The sequence below is a fragment of the Acanthisitta chloris genome, unplaced genomic scaffold (genome assembly GCF_000695815.1).
Source record: "Acanthisitta chloris isolate BGI_N310 unplaced genomic scaffold, ASM69581v1 scaffold44294, whole genome shotgun sequence".
NCBI classification, from domain to species: domain Eukaryota; kingdom Metazoa; phylum Chordata; class Aves; order Passeriformes; family Acanthisittidae; genus Acanthisitta; species Acanthisitta chloris.
In genome coordinates, this window is record NW_008669525.1 from 1,199 (window position 1) to 20,285 (window position 19,087).

At 46.1% G+C, this 19,087-nt stretch overlaps 1 protein-coding gene across 1 annotated transcript; it reads left to right on the forward strand.

The window, feature by feature from the left end:
- Positions 1 to 1,878: 1,878 nt before the first annotated feature.
- On the forward strand, positions 1,879 to 18,494 carry LOC103800939 (netrin receptor UNC5D-like; the record flags this gene model as incomplete). The annotated part of the gene is made up of 7 exons (XM_009073333.1): positions 1,879 to 2,059; positions 2,251 to 2,418; positions 3,495 to 3,659; positions 8,937 to 8,969; positions 14,041 to 14,226; positions 16,174 to 16,551; positions 18,410 to 18,494. Coding segments are annotated over 7 exons (1,196 nt in total), but the record flags the coding sequence as incomplete, so codon positions are not given.
- Positions 18,495 to 19,087: the final 593 nt, after the last annotated feature.

Consider the following 19,087-nt stretch of genomic DNA (forward strand, 5'->3'; position numbering starts at 1 on the left):
CTCTGTTTAATGTTCTCCCTTCGCTGTGATCATCATTCCTGTAAGTGCTTTGCTTTAATGTAAATGTTTTTCCTTCACCAAAGCCTCACAGTCTCAGACTCAGCAAACAGTGAGTCAGTGTGTGCTACCTCCTGGAATAGCCCAAAGGGAGAGTGTGGCAGCAATGGGGCCCTCAAACCCTCCTGTGCTCCTCTCAGCACCCCCAAAATGCCCTGACCTGAGGAGAGGCAAAAAGTGTATAAATACACTTGTGAACTAATGAACTCTGGTAATGCTGAGCATGTTTGTCATTCCTCTGATCATTTCCCTGCACATAAAGGGGTTCAGCTCTGAGTGTGACCATCGAATTTCTGTCACTGGATTTATGCTCATGTGGCTGCTCCATAATTTACATTGCATTCCTAATTCCTTCGCTGAAACCTCCTTGGATAATTAGTATTAAAGCTAACTGCAGAAGGGAAACTGAATAGTAAATGGATGACTTGGTTGTTCCTTGTCTTAGACTGAAGGAAAATGTAACACACTCCAAGAGGTATTGTCAGGGAAGGGTTTGGCTTTGCTGGAGTTAGTGTGGCTGTTTGGGCACGGCTCCTGAGCTGTGCCTGCACACCTGTGAGCACAGGGGAGGTGTCCCCTGGCTTGGGAAGGAATGGCAGGGGTAAGAGTTGGATGCAGGAGCACATAGAGACTGCAAAGAGAACACCGAGCTGAGATCTTTTACCTACTTGGGGTATGAAGTGTAGAACGTTGTACTTCATCCTCAGGTAAAGTTTCTATACACAGGTGTGTAAAATAAGGAGTTAGTTAATGCCATAGTCATTGTGTAGGATAAAGTGCCACAGACCTGGAGTCTTCCCCAGGTCAGTTTCCATGGCTGTGGTACCAGGACATGAGGCAATGGATCTGTTCCTCACACATCTTCTGTCCCCAGCGAACCCAAGTGACTGATGCTACTGGAAGGGAACCTGCTGTCTGGCACAGACCCTAATTGGCTTTGCTGGTCAGCTTGTGCAGATTTGTTTATAAACTGGAAAATCTACAAATTGCAGACCATCTGCGCAGAGCAGAGTGCTAATGACTGCCTGTAGCTACCAAATCCATAAGCTCATTACCACCAACTTCCAAGTCCTTCCACAAGTTACTAAACGAGATTATTCAGCTGAACTGAGCTAAGAAGGGTATTTGACTTCAGGGTGCAGCCATATCTCCTTCAGGCCTACAAAAGCTAATAAAAGAACTCACATTTTTGTAGTCTTTTAATAGAATCCGTTGATTCTGCTTCTATTTTTAATTTTTGCCTTCTATAACAGCAGCTTACCGTGCCTCAGCTCTTGTTTTTTAGTCTTTCAAGTAGAGAAATGCCTTGCAGGTAATTCCTAGGTCTGCTCAGAGAGGTTGTTGGTTGGTGAGCTAGAGGAGATGTATTGAAATACACACAGCATTTCACGGTGTTTATACACCATGACAACAAACACTAATGGTCTCTGTTTTAAGGATGTTCGTGTAAATTGGGAATCTGTTAGGATGACTTGGCTGTTCCACTGGGTGTGATGTGAAGTGATTTCATCTTTTGGTTTCTTCTCAAAAACAGTGGAATTAATAATGGTTATTATGTACCATCCCAATCTGTTATGAACCGAACCAATCATTGTCCAAGTGTTTGAGCACACAAAGCACAATATATCAGGAGCAATATTGAAAACTATATGTTATTCTCTTTTGGTTGAGATTTTCTTCCACGTTCATTGAGTAAAAATCAGCATTTCCTAGTCACCAAAGGAAGTGTTTCCCAATCTGATTAACAAGGTCATTAGCCCAAGGCATCAGGTGCCTTTCTTTGGCTTCCTTCATGTTTTCCTCTGCTCCATCCCTCTCCAGGTGGAATGGCTGAAGAATGAGGAGCCCATTGATTCCAACCTGGATGAGAACATTGACACCAGAGCAGACCACAATCTCATCATCCGTCAGGCACGTCTGTCCGACTCCGGGAACTACACCTGCATGGCAGCCAACATCGTGGCCAAGAGGAGGAGCATGTCTGCCACAGTGGTGGTGTATGGTGAGGGCAAAGCTCATTGTTGTGGCAGCTGAGGGGTCTGTGCTGTATTGCTGCAGTACTTTGTGGGTTTAACATGCATGTGGCTCTGAATGAAGCTCTTCTCTGGCAGGATGAATTTCCACTCGCTCAGGTTTGTTGTGGGTGTCTCTTGGCACACCTTCCCTGGCCTCAGGCCTCTTTGTGTTTTGCAGTGAACGGGGGTTGGTCATCATGGACTGAGTGGTCCAACTGCAATGCCAGGTGTGGTCGGGGCTGGCAGAAGCGATCACGGACCTGCACCAACCCGGCGCCGCTCAACGGAGGAGCCTTCTGTGAGGGGATGTCTGTGCAGAAAATCACCTGCACCTCTCTCTGCCCTGGTGAGTTACCACAGCCTGAGGAATGGCTTTGGATGGAGAACATTCAGGGTGAAGTGCCAGGAAGGCACTTGGGCTTTGAAGAGCCCACTGGGGTTAGAAAGGACATACGCCACGCTCACATCCTTGTCTAGGCTGAGAGCCTGGTGTAGGGTCTGAGCAGCAGGAAGACACCGATGGCCTGAGCTGCCAAGTGTGTCAGTGCTGTAACTCACACTGATGCTAACGAAAAACTCAATAACAGAGCATCAGCTGGCTCAGTGGGAGAAATCATGGAGGGCTGGGAAAGGGAAGGTGATAGTGTCAGGGACAGTGTGGGCAGCAGGAACAGGGAGGTGATTCTGCCCCTGGACTCGGTGCTGGTGAGGCCACACCTTGAATCCTGTGCTCAGCTCTGGGCCCCTCAGCTCAGGAGGGACATTGAGGGGCTGGAGCAGGTCCAGAGAAGAGCAACGAGGCTGGTGAAGGGACTGGAGCACAAGTGGCATGAGGAGAGGCTGAGGGAGCTGGGGGTGTTCAGCCTGGAGAAGAGGAGGCTCAGGGGAGACCTCATCACCCTCTGCAACTCCCTGACAGGAGGTTGGAGTCAGGTGGGGGTTGGTCTCTTCTCCCAGGCAACCAGCAGCAGGACAAGAGGGCACAGACTCAAGCTCTGCCAGGGGAGGGTTAGGTTGGATCTTAGGAAGAGATTTTTTCCAGAGAGAGTGCTCAGGCATTGGAATGTGCTGCCCAGGGAGGTGGTAGATTCACCATCCCTGGAGGTTTTTAGGATGAGACTGGATGTGGCACTTAGTGCCATGGTCTGGTGACCACAGTAGGGTTGGACTCGATGATCTTGGAGGCCTCTTCCAATCAGCTTGATTCTATGATTCTATGATAGTAACAATTCCAGAAAATGAAACACAGAAACCTAAGCTGAGTACCTCACAATCTATAATTTAGCTTGCAAAAGTTTGCTTGCAATTATGTTAACTTCAGAGTTATGGAGGACAGGTCTGAAACAAGTGTTCCTGATGGGGGCTCGTGACTACACCTGTGTGATGTGCTCTGCTGATGGTGGGTTTTCTTCTCCCCCTCAGTGGATGGCAGCTGGGAGGTGTGGAGTGAGTGGTCAGTGTGCAGCCCAGAGTGTGAGCACCTGAGGGTTCGGGAGTGCATTGCACCACCTCCCAGGAACGGAGGGAAGTACTGCGAGGGCTTGAGCCAGGAGTCGGAGAACTGCACGGAAGGGCTTTGCATTCAAGGTGAGTTGGTGCTGGGTGGGATGAGGAGGTATGGCCTAGAAGGGGGGGCTGTAATCTGGGGAATGTGGCACACCTGCCACTCACCTGTGTCAGCAGAACTCATGTCTGACCCCATACTGTGAAAAGAGAGATTGTTTCCAGAGGGTTGTGCGTGTGGAGTTTGAAATCCACCACAGTTTCCGAGTCACTGATTTGTGTAGCGCATCCTTTGCCTATGAATTCTCAGATGATTCTAAGAATCCAAATGCAGAGGGCTTGCCATGTCTAACTATGACCACCACAACCTGTTTCACAGAATGTGCTCCTCAGCCTTCTGCCTTTCCTCACAAGGAAACGGGCAAAGCACCAACACGAGCACTCCTGCTGCAGGAGCTGCTCAAGGTCGGAGTTTACTCGATTTGTTGCCTCTAACAGACAAGTTAAATAAAGGCAAAGCTGCGAAAGGATTTGCCCTTCATCAATGTCTGGAAAGCATCTGGCACTTGGTAGCTGCTACTCTCAACAAACAAGTGGGAGCCAAGGAAAGGAGCCCTGCAGCTGCAGCTTGGCTGGGGAGAGAATCCAGTTCACTCCTGCCCTGAGCTGCTCCTCCCTCCCTGCACAGCCCCTGACACCTCCTCAGGTGAAACAGCAGCCCTGGGAGCAATCAGCAGTGCCAGGGCTGAAAGATGGGAATGGGAATAAGACTGTTTGCTTTCATTTTATGTTTAACTAGTCCTCTGTCTGTTCCTATGGAGCTGCATTTACCCTTCCTTTTCTAAACAAAATGAACTCGTTTTTTGCCCTGAGATTTTAATACTTTCTCGACAGCAGAGCAACCTGTATATTTATTCAGGCTTCAGAGATGCATGTGCCTCAGTGGAGGCATTAAATCAGGTTTTGGTGGGAGGGAACACTCAGCACTCTTTGCTGTATGTCTCACTACTTAAACTTTCCAGGACTACAGATCATCTCTCCAGCCCCAAGGTGTCAGGCAGAGGAGCTTCAGTGCTTAAAAGGACATAAACGAAATTTGGAACTTTTTCCTTCCCCATGTTTTGAAAAGGAATAGCTAGTGAGGGTTTGGGAGCACTGCCATGCATTCAGCTTCTGGGGACAGATGTGGTGATCCCACGATGTAGTCTGAGGTCTCTCTCCTTCCTGTACCTTGGTGCCTGTCCCTGCAGATGGCTGGATAAATCCAGTCATGTGTGCAGATTAGCAGATCCATGGGAGGGCTGTGCTGAGAGGGGCATGAAAAGACACAGCTGAGGTCTGCACACCGATCACCAGTGGTGACAGGCAGGAGGTGACTTGCCACCTGATGGCTCCTTCTGTGGTTTCACCAGTTAATGCAAGGTCACAGCTTCCAGGACAAGCCACACTGCAAGGTAGTAAAGGTTCCCTGTCCTGCCTCCAGAACATCCTTTCACCTGGTGGAGTTCTGTGTCAGGCCTGTGTGTCATCTCCTCATGCTTTAGAGGGACAAGTCCAGCACTGTGCTTATTCTGCCAGTCTGGGAGGAGCACATGGCCTGGGGAGGAGCTGTGGTTATTGGGCACTGAGGGCCATGACACTCTTCTGACCTGATGGTGTTGTGGTTATTGAGAGCCATGACACTCTTCTGACCTGATGGTGATGGTTTCGTTCCATGGGGCAGATGGTTGAAACTCCTCAAGTCCTTGTAGCACAGGTGGTTTCAGGTACAGATTGGGCCTCTGAGCACTGTTGAGTCAACAAGATCCTGTGTCCCATGGGCTGTTGTCGTTGGCTTCTCCAGCTGTTAATGTCCCTGAGGAGTTCATCCAGGCTCTGTCTGCAGGCAGGTCTGGGATGTCCCTGCCAGGCTCTGTGGAGCTGTGAATGATCACTTTAGTGTCAGTGTGGTCCTTCTCAGAATAACAGAGGTGTGACAGGCTGGTGCTGTGCTTGCTCCTGTCTTTCAAGGACCACTGTGGGATCTACTGCTGGTTCCAGGAGTGCATTCCCAGGAGCTATTCCAGGATAAAGCCCTCTCAAGGCTTTTTTATGATCAAAGGTTCCACACACTGGTCAGATGAGCTGAGAGGGAGAGGGTCTGTGTGTTTGGAGCTCTGTTCACACACGTGGGACCAGTACAACATTCAATTATTTTATTTTTAATTATTTTTGTTAAGTTGTGTCTGTGCTCCCCAAAGCAAGGCTGGTTTTTATAGGAGGAGAGATAAAAGCTGCTTTGTAAAATCCCCAGGAGGGGACTCTGTACGTGTTGGTGCATCCATTCAGTGTTCTGTGACTGTGTTCCCCTAATGAGCAGCTTCCCCCAGGGCAGGTACTAGTGCTGAGCTCTGGGGTGGATAGGCAGCATCTCCTGCAGCTGGAGGGAGAAGGTCATGTGCTTTCCTTCAGCAGAAGGAGAAAGAGGTGAGGATGTCACTGGTCCAAGCAGCTCTGTTTGTCTCACAGGGGTATGAGACACAGCAGGGTTGGCTTTTTGCAGATCAACATTTTGGCTGTGGAAAATGAAGCAGGTGCCTTTGGAAAAGTCCTGCAGAGAAACATCCCCAGGAGCTGAAAGCAAAACCCTTCAGGCTGTAAGGAGCCAGTTGCCAGTTCAACCTCCTGCTCAGAAATAACCTTTGGGTTATTAAAAAAAAAAAAAAAAAGGAAACAGATGCAAAGCAACATCCCAGGCCAGTCAGAATGGAATCCTAATGGGGTTTGCTGCACACACCAGCGAGTTCTCAGCCAATACTGGGATCAGAAACTGAGCTCCAGGGACTTTGTGGGGAAAGCAAAACTACTGCAGTGTCAACTGGAGCTGAGTGTTGCCAGGTACCTCAGCTGGGCACTGCCCTGGCCAAGCTGGGCTGTAGGAGAGGAGCTGCACCCAGTGCCACAAAGCCCTGAGCTCCAGCACTGAGGGGATCAGCTCTGCCCTACGTGGTCTTTGGGTCTCAGACAAGCTTGTTTATCCTTTTCCTGAGCCAGGCAGTACCAGGGACAGTGTCTCATGGAATCAAAGAATCTTGGCATGGTTTGGGTTGGAAGGACCTTAAAGCTCATCTCATCCCACCCCTGCCGTGGGCAGGGTCACATTTCACTAGGCCAGGTTGCTCCAAGCCCCATCCAACACCTCCAGTCTCTGCTCCAGATGTTCTCCTGTGGATTCAGCTGGGCTGGAGTGTTGTCTCCTGTTTCTTTCATCTCCGAGTGTGATCCCATTTCTCCTTTATGGGTCGTGCCGTAGGTATAGACTTGTGTCAAATTATTTTTAGGGCTGTAATTGCTTTCTCAGCTAATAGGAACTGATGCAATTACCCTATTTTTTAAAATCCTTTTTTTTCCCCTGTTCATCTTCCAATATGTGCCTTTCCTGCTCTGCTTTCATCCCATGGGGAATTGTGGAGGAAATGCAGCACTGTGCTACAGAAAACTAATCTCTTGGAGGTTATTTATCAGCCACAACTTGTTAACTTTGTTCCTTTCGTGAGGCAAAAATAGAAATGAAACACTTCTTTGGATAACAAACAAGAACTGAAATGGAAGTGAGGATGGGAATGGAGGATGCCAGGGAAGCATTGGCCTGAGCTGGCACAGAAAGTTCTGAGCCTTAGCATGAATGGCCAAACTTGGAGTCAGTAAGAGAATTGGTGATAGAACAGGGTCAACTCTAAGGTTCTTTATTCAGTCCCTGCTAGAGAGGTTGGGAATAGCCCAGAGACAACACTGGCACCCACAGGAACATCCCTGTCCTCCTTTTGGTCTGGGATTTTCTGGGTGGATCCAGACTACCTAGTCCTTAACTGAGGAGCAGCTGAAAGTGCTTTTCTTTCAGGACTTGCACCAATTGACTAGATAGAAACTTAGCTGCAGAAGGAAGAACTGTCTGGGGTTTGATACTCAGAGTTTGCCAGGCTGGGAGGGAAACAGAGACTCAGAACACAAAGGTCACTTTGGCTCCAGATAGTCCCAGTCACTCACTAGTCTCTTGCCTGTTTGTTCTTTCAGTGTTTATTCCCTACCAGTATTCCCAGTAGTATACTTTTCCATGGTGGATTTCTCTCTCTCTCTTGCAGAGGTGAAAGCTTTTTCTTTGCTTAATAAAAGAGAGAATTTTTTTTTTTGAGAGAGAGTTTTTTTGTTTTCCTTTTATCTATTTGCTTTAAAGTTATTTTTCTAACTTCAAACCCTATTGATTTCTTCTCCCAGTGCCCCAAAAAAAGAAACAAACAAGTCATCCATAGGCAGCAGAACTACAAACATGGTTTTGCTAATGCATCATAAATCACAAATCATTTTGTTTTCCATTTCTCAACCAGCCACGATGCTGAATATTGCCAGGAGGCTCCTGCATCCTGAATCTCCCAGTTCAGATGGGAAATGCCTTCCCATTGCACTGCAGTTCCTGCAGACAGCACAGTGTCAGCAGCAGGGAAGGGTTTGTTCCATTGCAAAGCTCAAGGCTGACACTGCTCATTTGGTGGGGTTTTTTTTTTTGTACTTAATTTCCTAGCAAAAACAAAAACAACCTCGAGGAGGAAAAAGAAACATAGCTAGGTTTTTGGCAAAGCTAAATTCCAACAATCTTTTGGGTTAAGTATTCCTAAACTGATCATTTCCACGAGCAGTAAAAGCAATAGAAAGGTGCCTCCTAATCCATTTGCCTGAGTCTCCCATTTTCTAGGGATTATTTGTCAGGTTTAGGTGATAAAGGATAACTCAAGTGCTCATGATGAAGGAGGCAGAGAAGCCTCATCTTTGAGAGCAGCAATACTACATAAACCCCATTTTATCCTACATTTGCATATGTTTGGTGGGACATCAATTCTGTACGTTCATATTTACACAGACAGGTGTCATTTTTCGTGTGTTTAGGGACCTAAATGTGGATGTACTGTACATTTTTACATTTTATAGATGCCTTTTGAGTCCATCACTGACCTTTCCATACAGCAAGCACACAGAGAAGTCATTAATTCTAAGCTGCCTTTCTTTGCCAAGTGCTCCAGTGCCCAGGGCTGAATGGCCTTGCTGAGACGTGTAATATCTAAATAACAGCATCCAATAGAGCTAACAAATGCTTGAATTAACCAAGTGAGAAATTACTACAAAGAAACATCCTGAAAGGGATTTAGAAAAAAAAATAAGATGAAGAGAAAAATATGGACAACATAAAATATTCATATTGTCAGCAAACGAGGAGAAAATGTTTCATTTATAGAGTGAGACAGAAGCAATATAGGAAATAGATATGCTCCATGTAAATTTATTAAGTGCAACTTTCTCTCTCTCTCTCTTTCTCTCTCTCTCTCTCAGATAAAAAACCTCTTCATGAAATAAAATCCCAAAGTAAGTTATTTTTTTTCTCTTGTAAATATGATTTTTCTCATCTTCTTTGCCATTTGGTTTATTTGTTCAGGAGCTAAGTACAACAGAAGGTTTTATGAAAGGCTTTAACATCTGCTGAAATCATCTTCTGAGCACCTTTGTGATCATAGGGTTTAGTCTAACACCAGAAAGTGATCACTCCTTAGCAGTTTGTGCCTGTCTCCAGGCAAACCTGTCTGGAACTGACCTCTTGAGCACTTGTAATGAGGAAAAAAAAGGAATTGATACAGGAGTTTGGTTTTCTTGGTTCAAATCTGGTCGCACTGCTGGCTCTGACCTTGTTCAGCTCACTCAGGCCTTCGTTTCTCACCTGGTTAAGTTGTTTCTGTGCTCTGTGCTCTGCTTTGGAGGCTTGTCCTGCTCTCCATCACTCTCTAAACTCCCTGGCAGGAGCTGCAGCCAGCTGGGTTTGGGCTCTGCTCCCAGGGAACAAGGGACAGAACGAGAGGGAACAGCCCCAGGCTGTGCCAGGGGAGGGTCAGGTTGGGTCTTAGGGCAAAGTTCTTCATGGGAAGGGTTGGAAATCCCTGGCACAGACTGCCCAGGGCAGTGCTGGAGGTGTTCAGAATGTGTGGACGTGGCACTTGAGGACATGGTTTGGTGGTGACCGTGATGGTGGTGCTGGTTGATGGTTGGACTTTGTGAATTTAAAGAGCTTTTCCAACCTTTGTTTCTTTGGTTTCTACATTCCCAGTCGTGGATTATGCCTAAGGATACCCAAAATCAAAGTGAGGGAGCTCCAAAACATGCTGTGCTTGCCTTGGCTGCTCAAGCATTTCTAATGTTGACTTGCCTGTGTGTCCCTGGAGTTGTCCCCACATTGGTCCTGTGCAGTCAGTGTGTGCCACAGCTCAGCTCAGGCAATGGATACTCTTGTGTTTGTCTGTGCATTCCCATTTAATAGAGAATATTGAAAGAATATCAGTGAAATCTCTTGATTTTCTGATTTACCCTAAAAGCAACTTGAAGGGAATTGATTTTAGCCTATGAAGTACCTGGAGAATTACAGGGCTGTGTTACAGTGGTGGGTTAGAGGCACAAAGCACAGCTCATTGCTGTTCAGCAGAACAGAACTTGGTTCAGGGCTGCAGGACTCATCAGTGATGCAAAATCAAAGCCAATTATGAAGATAATTGAGAAACAACCTGTTCTACTAAATAACCTCTTAGAGGAGTCTCTGACTTTTGATCCTTGTGCTGGCAGACTGGTGATGTGAGGGAACAGACCTCAGGCTGCCCCGGGCACCCCGAGGGAGAGCAGGGAGAAGAGGGGAGCAGGGGGAGCATGGCAAGCTGGGAGAACCCTCCAGAGCTCCTGGCAAACTCCAGTGGTGGATGGGGGGAAGTGTGTGCCCTGCACAGCTCCAGGAAAGCACTTATTGTAAATGAGATAATTTAATCAATTACATTTCCTAATGTACTAAACCAAATGTTTCATTTTCTGCTCCTGCACATCTTAAATTATCTTCAGGTGCTTTATGAAACTTAATCATAGTTAATAGAAACTTCATTACCATCAAATGTGCTTTCAATAAATGTTGTGTAACAGTGTCAGGAGGTGGAGTGAAAAATAGGCTGCAATTACCACAAACATGGATCCTGGCACCGAAATGGATAAAAATCATAGTGCCTTGCCAGGGTCCCTTTTGCTTCTGGGCTGGGAGGATGCAGCTCATTACACAGTAATTGCTTGACTATAAATGTTTTCTTTTCTAGTTTGTTTGTTTTTCATTTTATTCCCTTCTGGGAAAAAAATAAAAGCAGAACCTTCCCCCACTCCCCAAATTTCCCAGGCTTGCCTTGGCCCTTTAATTTCCTGTCTCCCATGATGGGAATTCTCTGTAAGAGAAGATAGAAAGGTGCAGAGATGAAAATGACTTAAAAATCCAGTATTTGTTTCTAAAGAAATACTAACATCCTAAATCAAAGAGAAAGTTTCCTTCCTTATGGGGTTGTGTTCCCTGGGAATAATTCAAGGGATAAATACCATGTCACTCTTGGTTTGCTCTTTTAACATGGAGCTATTTAAAGATCTACTCAATCCTGCTAAGGGGATCCTTTGCCTCTGAACTCTGTGTGTGCTTTGCATTTGTGGTTGGGTTTTTCCCTGGCAATGGAACAACAGCTGAGCAACTCTTCCAGGTGTTCCATGAAATGGAACAGGGATCATTTTATAAAAGAGAAGGGAACTCAGAAGGAAGAACTGTAAGAGGTTTTTAATCTTATCATTTCTAGGACAGTGTCAAATTCAAGTTCTTGGGGATGCTCTAAAGTATTCACTGAAAAGGAAATTCTCCTCAGAAGAATTTTGCTTGAGTCCAACTTGTTTGTTTGAGTTCTGTGTTCTCACTCTCATCTTTAACCCATGTACAACACTCTTGGGGTGTGAGAGAAGTGTGAAACTGAAATCATCTGACACTGGAGTTGATTGGGAAGAAGCAGCTGAACTACTCCAGTAGCTTTAGAGTAATTAATTGCAGTTACTCACAGGTGAGAACCTGAGGTGTGTTTAATGTTCTGGTTTTGATGGCAGGAGATCAACTCTGATATTTCCTACTCATTGCTGTTGATGATGGCACTAAGTTTTCCCTGGCAGGTTATTTCTGTGTGTTTCAGACTTGATAATTTATCATCCCAAGAAGGTAGAAGAGGTAATTCAAATTTCCAGCACTTTTCTGTTTTAAAGTAATGAACAAAATGAAAGACTTAAAGATGCTTTATGGTGCAATAACCATCAGCTCACTGTGGCTCTCTGGAAAGCAAAAGAACCCACTTGCTGTTGGGTTCCTCCTACCACTGGAGATCCATCACATTCCTCCTCTTGGCTTATTCATTGTACTAATTACCCACAAAAATTAACTCTACAATAGAGTTTCATAATTAATTCCCTGTAACAACAAAATAGCTTTGGAATGGAAAATTAGAAGAAATAGAAATGTAATTTGTTTCTGTATTTCTCTTTCTGCACCTGATGCTAGAGAATAAAGCAGACATAAAGCAGCGTGGGATGGAGGCACTGGATCAGGATTTGGGTTGGTTTGCTTTAGCTGAGCTATTTCCAGTTTGTCTTTGTGACCCTCTGGGTTTGTCTTAACTTTGTCATGGGTATTGATTTTGGGCTGAAGGGGATGTTGGAATCATAGAATCAATCAGCTGGGCTGGAAAAGACCTCTAAGATCATCAAGTCCAACCCTACCGTGGTCACTAGCCCATGGCACTAAGTGCCACATCCAGTCTCAGCTTGAAAACCTCCAGGGATGGGGAATCCACCACCTCCCTGGGCAGCACATTCCAATGCCTGAGCACTCTCTCTGGAAAAAATCTCTTGCCATTGGCCTTCTTGGCCCCCTGAGCACACTGCTGGCTCCTGGTCAGCTCCTGTCTCTCCACACTCCCAGGTCCCTTTCTCCTGGTGCTCTCCAGCCACTCTGTCCCCAGCCTGGAGCTCTGCATGGCATTGGGATGGCCAAATACAAATCTTGTATTTGGGCTTGGCTGGGACCAGTTGGAGAATGCAGGTGAGAAGGGTGTTTTCTATTAAGGATGTTTGAACCAAACAGTTTGTTTTCCTTTTGATTGAACTAAAGCTTCAGCCCCATTGCCTCACTCACAGCTCCCACTGCTCCAGGTACTTGGGGCAGTGCTTATGGACTGGGTTTGCTGGTGCTACCACTCCTGGGGCCTTTCACTCATGTGAAGGAACCTTTGGTGCTCAGCCATTGCCTCTAGCAGCACCTGCCCCTTCTCAGGACATTCAGGGTGTTGCCAGTTGTCTGACACTTCGTGTAAGCAATTGGTGAGCCCAGGAAATGCTGCCCAGAGGTGCTCCCCCCTTTCATCTCCCCGGGCTGAAGTTTCACATTCATTTCACAAATTCAGCTCAAACAGAATTCTCTGACTTCCTGCAGAAAAGCAGAGACACCACAGAACTCTCCTCCCAAGCAGTAATTAAGCCATTTCAGTAATTGGCCATTTATTAAATGCTGAATTTAACTTTCCACCCTGTTTGTGTGCGGTGCAGCTCAGCCCCTGGTGTGAGCAGCCTGGATGTCTCAGTTACTCTGTGTCACTGTCCCTCACTCTGATGAGTGCAGTCCCTGTGCCCAGTGACCCCATGGCAGCAGCAGACCCTGCAGCAGGACAACAGCTGATGTACAGGGTGAACTCCTGACTCTCCCCCCAAACTGAGGTTGGGCATTAAGGGAACTGTCTCAGGACCCACTAAGGGCACTTGCCAAGTAATTTAATTTCACGGTACATGGTCCCAAATCCCAGAAGATCTAGAATAGCAGGACTGGATATTTCAATTATGGAATATTGCAGGCTTCATTTGGATTCATTCTGTCAAAGCGATGAATTCTTTTTCTCTGCCATAAAAGTTGGAAGTTGGAGAAAACTTGGTTGGCAGTTGCTGCCTGGTGCAATCAGGGGGAAGGTTCAGTTTCCAGCCTGTTTGTAAAGACTGAAGGTGCTCGCAGGGATCTCCTCAGCCCTGCTCTGAGCTGGAGAGGATAGAGTGTTCCTTCTTATACTAAGGCTCACACAGCACATGAAGAAGGAGGAAGGGGAACTCTTCACTCAGATTTCTCAGAGGATTCATGACCTCCTGGATTAGCTCCAGAACAGAAACCTAAAACTTCCATGACCCTGGAAGGTAGCAATAGAAGAAACTCCTGCTGACACCTAAAGCAGCCCTGGCTGCAGTTCTATGTGCTCCCTTTGAGGGTTCATTTCCATACCTTAATGATCTCCACTGGGCTGGAACAGGAAGGCAACTGCTGCTGTTAGGAGTCCAATTCTCCCACTTCATCCTGTAAAACTCATGATGCCATCCCTGCACCCGAGTAAGCTCACCTGTATGGAGTGAAATTTGCTCTCAGGTGCTTGCTCTTCAGAGCTGTTTGCTCTGCCCTGAGCTCTGTGACCTGCTCCACAGTGATGTCTCGAGCTTTACTCCGTGTACTCCGCTCTGCTCCGACCTCGGATGTGTCTGAGGGTGTTGCTGACTCAGTGCCCACTCCTTGTCCTTGCAGATATCGAGACTGCCAGTGACATTGCCCTGTACTCTGGCCTGGGAGCAGCAGTCATTGCTGTGGCCGTGCTGGTGGTCGGCGTGACCCTGTACAGACGCAGTCAGAGTGAGTACGGCGTGGATGTCATTGATTCCTCTGCACTCACTGGAGGCTTCCAGACATTTAATTTTAAAACAGTCAGACAAGGTTAGTGTTGTGATTTCATTTCATTTTTATTTTTTTTTCTCCACAGAGCTCCTACTTGCACAGAGAGGCTTAAGGCTCAGTGAGGCTGGGGGGAGGGTGTTCTGGTTGGGCAGATGTGAAAGCCAGGGCAGAGCAGCTGCAGGGACCAGGACCTGGTGGTTAGAACTGTCTCTGTTACTGATCTCTCATGGCAGCTTGGACAAACACATAATCTTTCTTGACCTTGCTCAAAATGCTTTAGAAATACTGTCCCCAGCTTCTTCACTGAGGTTTGTGGCTTAGGAAAAGCCCAAAGCAAAGCAAACCCAGGCAGCACATCTGTAGTTCCTTCCTATTCAGTTACAGACCTCTCTTTACTCCAATAGAAGTGATTAGTTTTCTCCTGTTAATTTAAGAACCCAACTGTAAGTGCTTTGCAGGCTGCTGGAACATGCAAACATCCACACTGAGGTCTGTGGGAAATAAATGTGTGTAAAAATGCATTGATTAAAAAAAACCTCCTAAAACTCTAGAAAAACCACCAGTGCCATAAAACCTGGGCAAAACATTTCCTAAAGGCATCAGTCGTGTTTTCTGGAATATTATTTCCTTTGGACAGAAAGATGGGGAGGGATAGAAGTGGTGATGAACACAGAAGGTTTCCTTGGTCCTGTACTGCCATTCCAGCACCGAGACCTGCCTGATTGTGGGTGGGTGTGTGTGTTGGTGGGTGTGAAATCCTCCCCATGTCTCTGTTCTCTCCTCAGAAAAGGGAAATGAGTCGCAGAGTTTGTTGGAGGTTGTTTGTGCGGTTGTTTTCACAGTTTCTTCATTTCCAGGGAGACATCCCTCCCCAGGCATGCGCTGCAGGGATTGGGAGCAGGGCTGTGCAGACAAGGACGTTTGAAGGAGCTTTGCTCATTCATTTATAAATCCAAACCTTTAATTAGAGTCCTGTAATTCTCACTGACTGTCTCACACATAACTTTCTCCTCTGTGGTTCAGTTTGCTGTTGAATCTCATGTGGATACTGGAGAATTATTAGTTTGACCTAACGTTTATAACCATTAGTTCTGAATGCTCTGAAAATACCTGAGCACACCAATTTCTTAACTTATTAGTTCAGTTTCAGTAACTTTGGTTTCTGTGTCTGTGGGTTTATAAGTAAGAGCATTTGTAAACTGAACAATTCAGTAGCAAAAAGGCCAATTCTCTGTTCAGTTTGCTGAGAAAACAGAGCACAATCCTGACCCACAGACAACAGAGCAGTGTGATCTGTTCTCATTCTTTGAAGTAATGCATTGATAATGCTGGCAAACCACCCTGCAGCCCTTCAAATTGATCAAGTTTTCAAGGAGGCAGCACAGATAATTTCCAGAAAATTAGTTACTTTGGACAACTTTGATTTGCAAAAAGTAACCAACGAACCAAACACAAAACTCACCACAAAGGCAAACACAAAAAGCCCAATCCACCTAAAGGATTCATGCCCTAAGTCCATCATTCCTTCTCTTTTTAGAGTGTTTTTTGTGCTAAAATGCCCCTAAATGAATAATTGTGGTGTTTTCCCCTATATTACTAGTCCCACTTCGTTTTCAGCCCAGTTCCCCTCAGGCATGAAGCAATGGTTTTGTGTGAGCTCACAGAGAAGAGCTACAGGAAGCTCTGGTTTCACCCAAAGGGGTTTAACATAAGGAGAACCACAAGAAAGAGAAAAGACAAATACACAAACTTGAATCCTAAACCAAAGGAAGTTCCTTCTTGGATTCCTGCACTCTGGAGCTGCCTGAAGTGTGGAAAACACAGTGATGTTAGATCTCTTGCATCATTTCATCTGTTCTTTAACATTGCCTGATGCAATTCTGAGTATGAGGAAGTCACAAAGGAAATGGGGAGAGGTCAGAAAGGGATTCCTGAGGTAACATCTCCACACAGTAACTAACTCTTTGCTCTGCCTCGTTCCTGCAGGTAATTCCCTGCTCCTGAACTCCTCCATGCAGCCTGACCTGACAGTGAGCAGGACCTACAGTGGCCCCATCTGCCTGCAGGACCCCATGGACAAGGAGCTAATGACAGAGTCATCCCTGTTCAACCCACTCTCAGACATCAAAGTCAAGGTCCAGAGCTCCTTCATGGTGTCCCTCGGGGTGACAGAGAGAGCTGAGTATCATGGAAAGGCACATTCTGGAACTTTCCCTCACGGGAATCACAGAGCTTTTGGTACAATACAGGCTAGAAACAAGGCCATGTACATCCAGAACTTGTCTTCTATCTCGACGACGAGCGAGCTGAAGACAACTGCTGTTTTTGGCCACCTGGGTGGCCGTTTGGTGGTTCCAAACACAGGTGGGTGGATCCTTTCTCATCAAGAGCAGATAAAAGAATTTGAGATTAGTTTGCCTGATGTAGTGTTTTATAACTAAATCACAAAAAGGCAAGGAAAGAGAAAGTAGGGGCTCCCTTAATGCAAATTTTGGGAAGTAGGGCATGTTGCCCACACAGGAGATGAGTGATCAGAAGAAAGCCTGGGATGAGGACTAAAGAGGCATTATGCCTATCTGAACTGTTTTAAATTACTGCCTCTCTTGATGTCTTCAGCATGAAAGTCATATTAATCAAAGCTGTTGCTTACTTGGATCCTGATCCAAAGGAAGGGCTCCCTGGAAGGAGGTCGATATCACATCGGCATCTTATATAATGGAGTCACATTCCAAGCTCTGAGCATCGTCACACGTCGTGTGTGCCTGGGACAATGAGCAGCTGTCCCTGGAGAACAGCCCTGGCTCCCCCAGAGCCCTGGTGCAGCTCTCAGGAGCAGTTCCTCCTGCTTTCCTCTCCCTTTCAGCAAGTAGCTCCCTGGATTTCCACAGTAGGCACTTCAAAGTCAGCTCGCTGCCCGAGGTTGGGCTGTGTGCTGAGAGGCTCCATCTGCATTGTTTAAGGAGGAGAGTTTGTTTTGTGACTTCAGAGTTTTGAGAGATGTATTTGAGGTTGACAAAATTGTTTGTTAAACCAGCTGAAGATGTAGAGCACCAAAGCAGAATCAGATCCAGGCTGCTGAGCCCTGCAGTATGTTGTCCCGCGTCGCTGTGTCCGTGTCACTTTGAATATCAGGCCTGATGTTGGATATTTTCTTTGTCAAAAGGCAAATGTGGCAGACAAAGGCAAATACACTCATTGCTGGCTAAGAGGTTATCATCTTCCAAACTCTGGTGATCTTTATCCACTTTCAATTCAACTTAGTTTCCATCTGACCAATGTCTCCAGGCTTGGCTCTCGCTGTCTAGTTGAACTGAGTGATTTAGATCTTCATCCTTTGTTTCATGAAATGGGCATTTTAAAGGTTACCATCACAAGAGTGGTGTGTGTTTAGAGAAGGCTGAGAACAATGTGTAATTCAGGGCTGCACTGTCAGTGCACAGTCATGCACAACACGTGGAGAGTTTTCATTTCTTCACAGCTTTTTTTTACACATTCAGGACTAAACATTGCAGAGACAAAGGCACCAAGTCAGTTAAGGCACAAATTAAGAATTCCCTCGTACTGTATATTTAGCTACTTTATATAATGATAGTCCCATCAATTAGATTATTTAAATATGTATTTGGTCCACTTGCAATTTATGTAATTCTTTCAGCCTTTATGTAAGATCATCTCTGCTAACCAACTGTAAATTATAGTGTGATCAGGTCACTGCCTGACTGCATTGCCTAACGTATGCAAAGTAAAACACATCCTTCCTCCCTGGAGAATGCAGTGCAGCAGCTTCATTTCAGTGGCACCTAGTGGAAAGCTTCCTTGTTAACTTCTGATTTATCCTGGTGGAGTTAAAGGAGAATGGTATCACTCGGATTCACCACTGTGAACAAAAAAAGTGATTGCCATGCAGATTCAGCTTGGCTGGGTGTGCTCCCTCCAGCAGGAGATTCCTTGTGATCCTAGAACTGTCAGATCTGATTTCAAAGTTGGAAAGGGGCAAAGAGCATTCAAGAGGCTTTTAGGAAAATAAGATTTATTTTCCTTTAAGGGAAAAATAATGTCTTTATTTCCTTGAACAATATATTTGCCTCTCATCTGCTGACACCACAGTGAGAAGCTGTTTTGGGGGAGCTTGGCCATTCCAGGTTTTGTCCATCCAGGTATGCACTGTTCTTTATGTCCTCTACTTTTCCCAAGGGTGAGCTCTGCCCCTGCTCTTTTGCAGGAGTCAGTTTGCTGATCCCACATGGAGCTATCCCTGAAGAGAGTTCGTGGGAAATCTTCCTTGCCATCACTCAGAAGGAGTCCAGGTAAGAAGTACATAAACACAGCCAGATCCTGAATCTGTGGCTCTGCCTCATTTAATGGATTTCTGCCAACGCTGTCTGAAGGAATGGGACATGCAGGAGTCACTCCTTGGTGCTGCTTCTGGTGTGGCCACACCACTGTGACACTCATGTACCTGTACCAGTGACAGCAAAACCACCTCTGTGAGCTCACATGGAATCATTGCAGATGCTGCCAAAGGATGGGATGGCTGGAGGAGACTGTGTGCCTTGTGCTCCTCCCTCCCTGGTGCACACTCATTGCTCCGGGGGAACATGGCAGCTGGAGCACAGGCTGTGCTTGGGCTTTGATTTTTTTAGCCTGAGCATCCTGCAGACACTGAGCAGCACTGAGGTTTCAGCAGCACTTATTATGTGACACTTGAAATTGGAAAAAATGACTTGGCTTTTTTTGTTGGTATGTTGTGTGGGGTTTTTTCACTCCAGCCTCCATCTCACAAACACCTGCACACACAGTCTTTAGTAAGGAATGTCATGGAAGTTGCTGGAACATTTCAAGTCTCTCTTTAGCAAGAATGGTGGGGTTTAATGTGGGCAGCACATTCCAATGCCTGAGC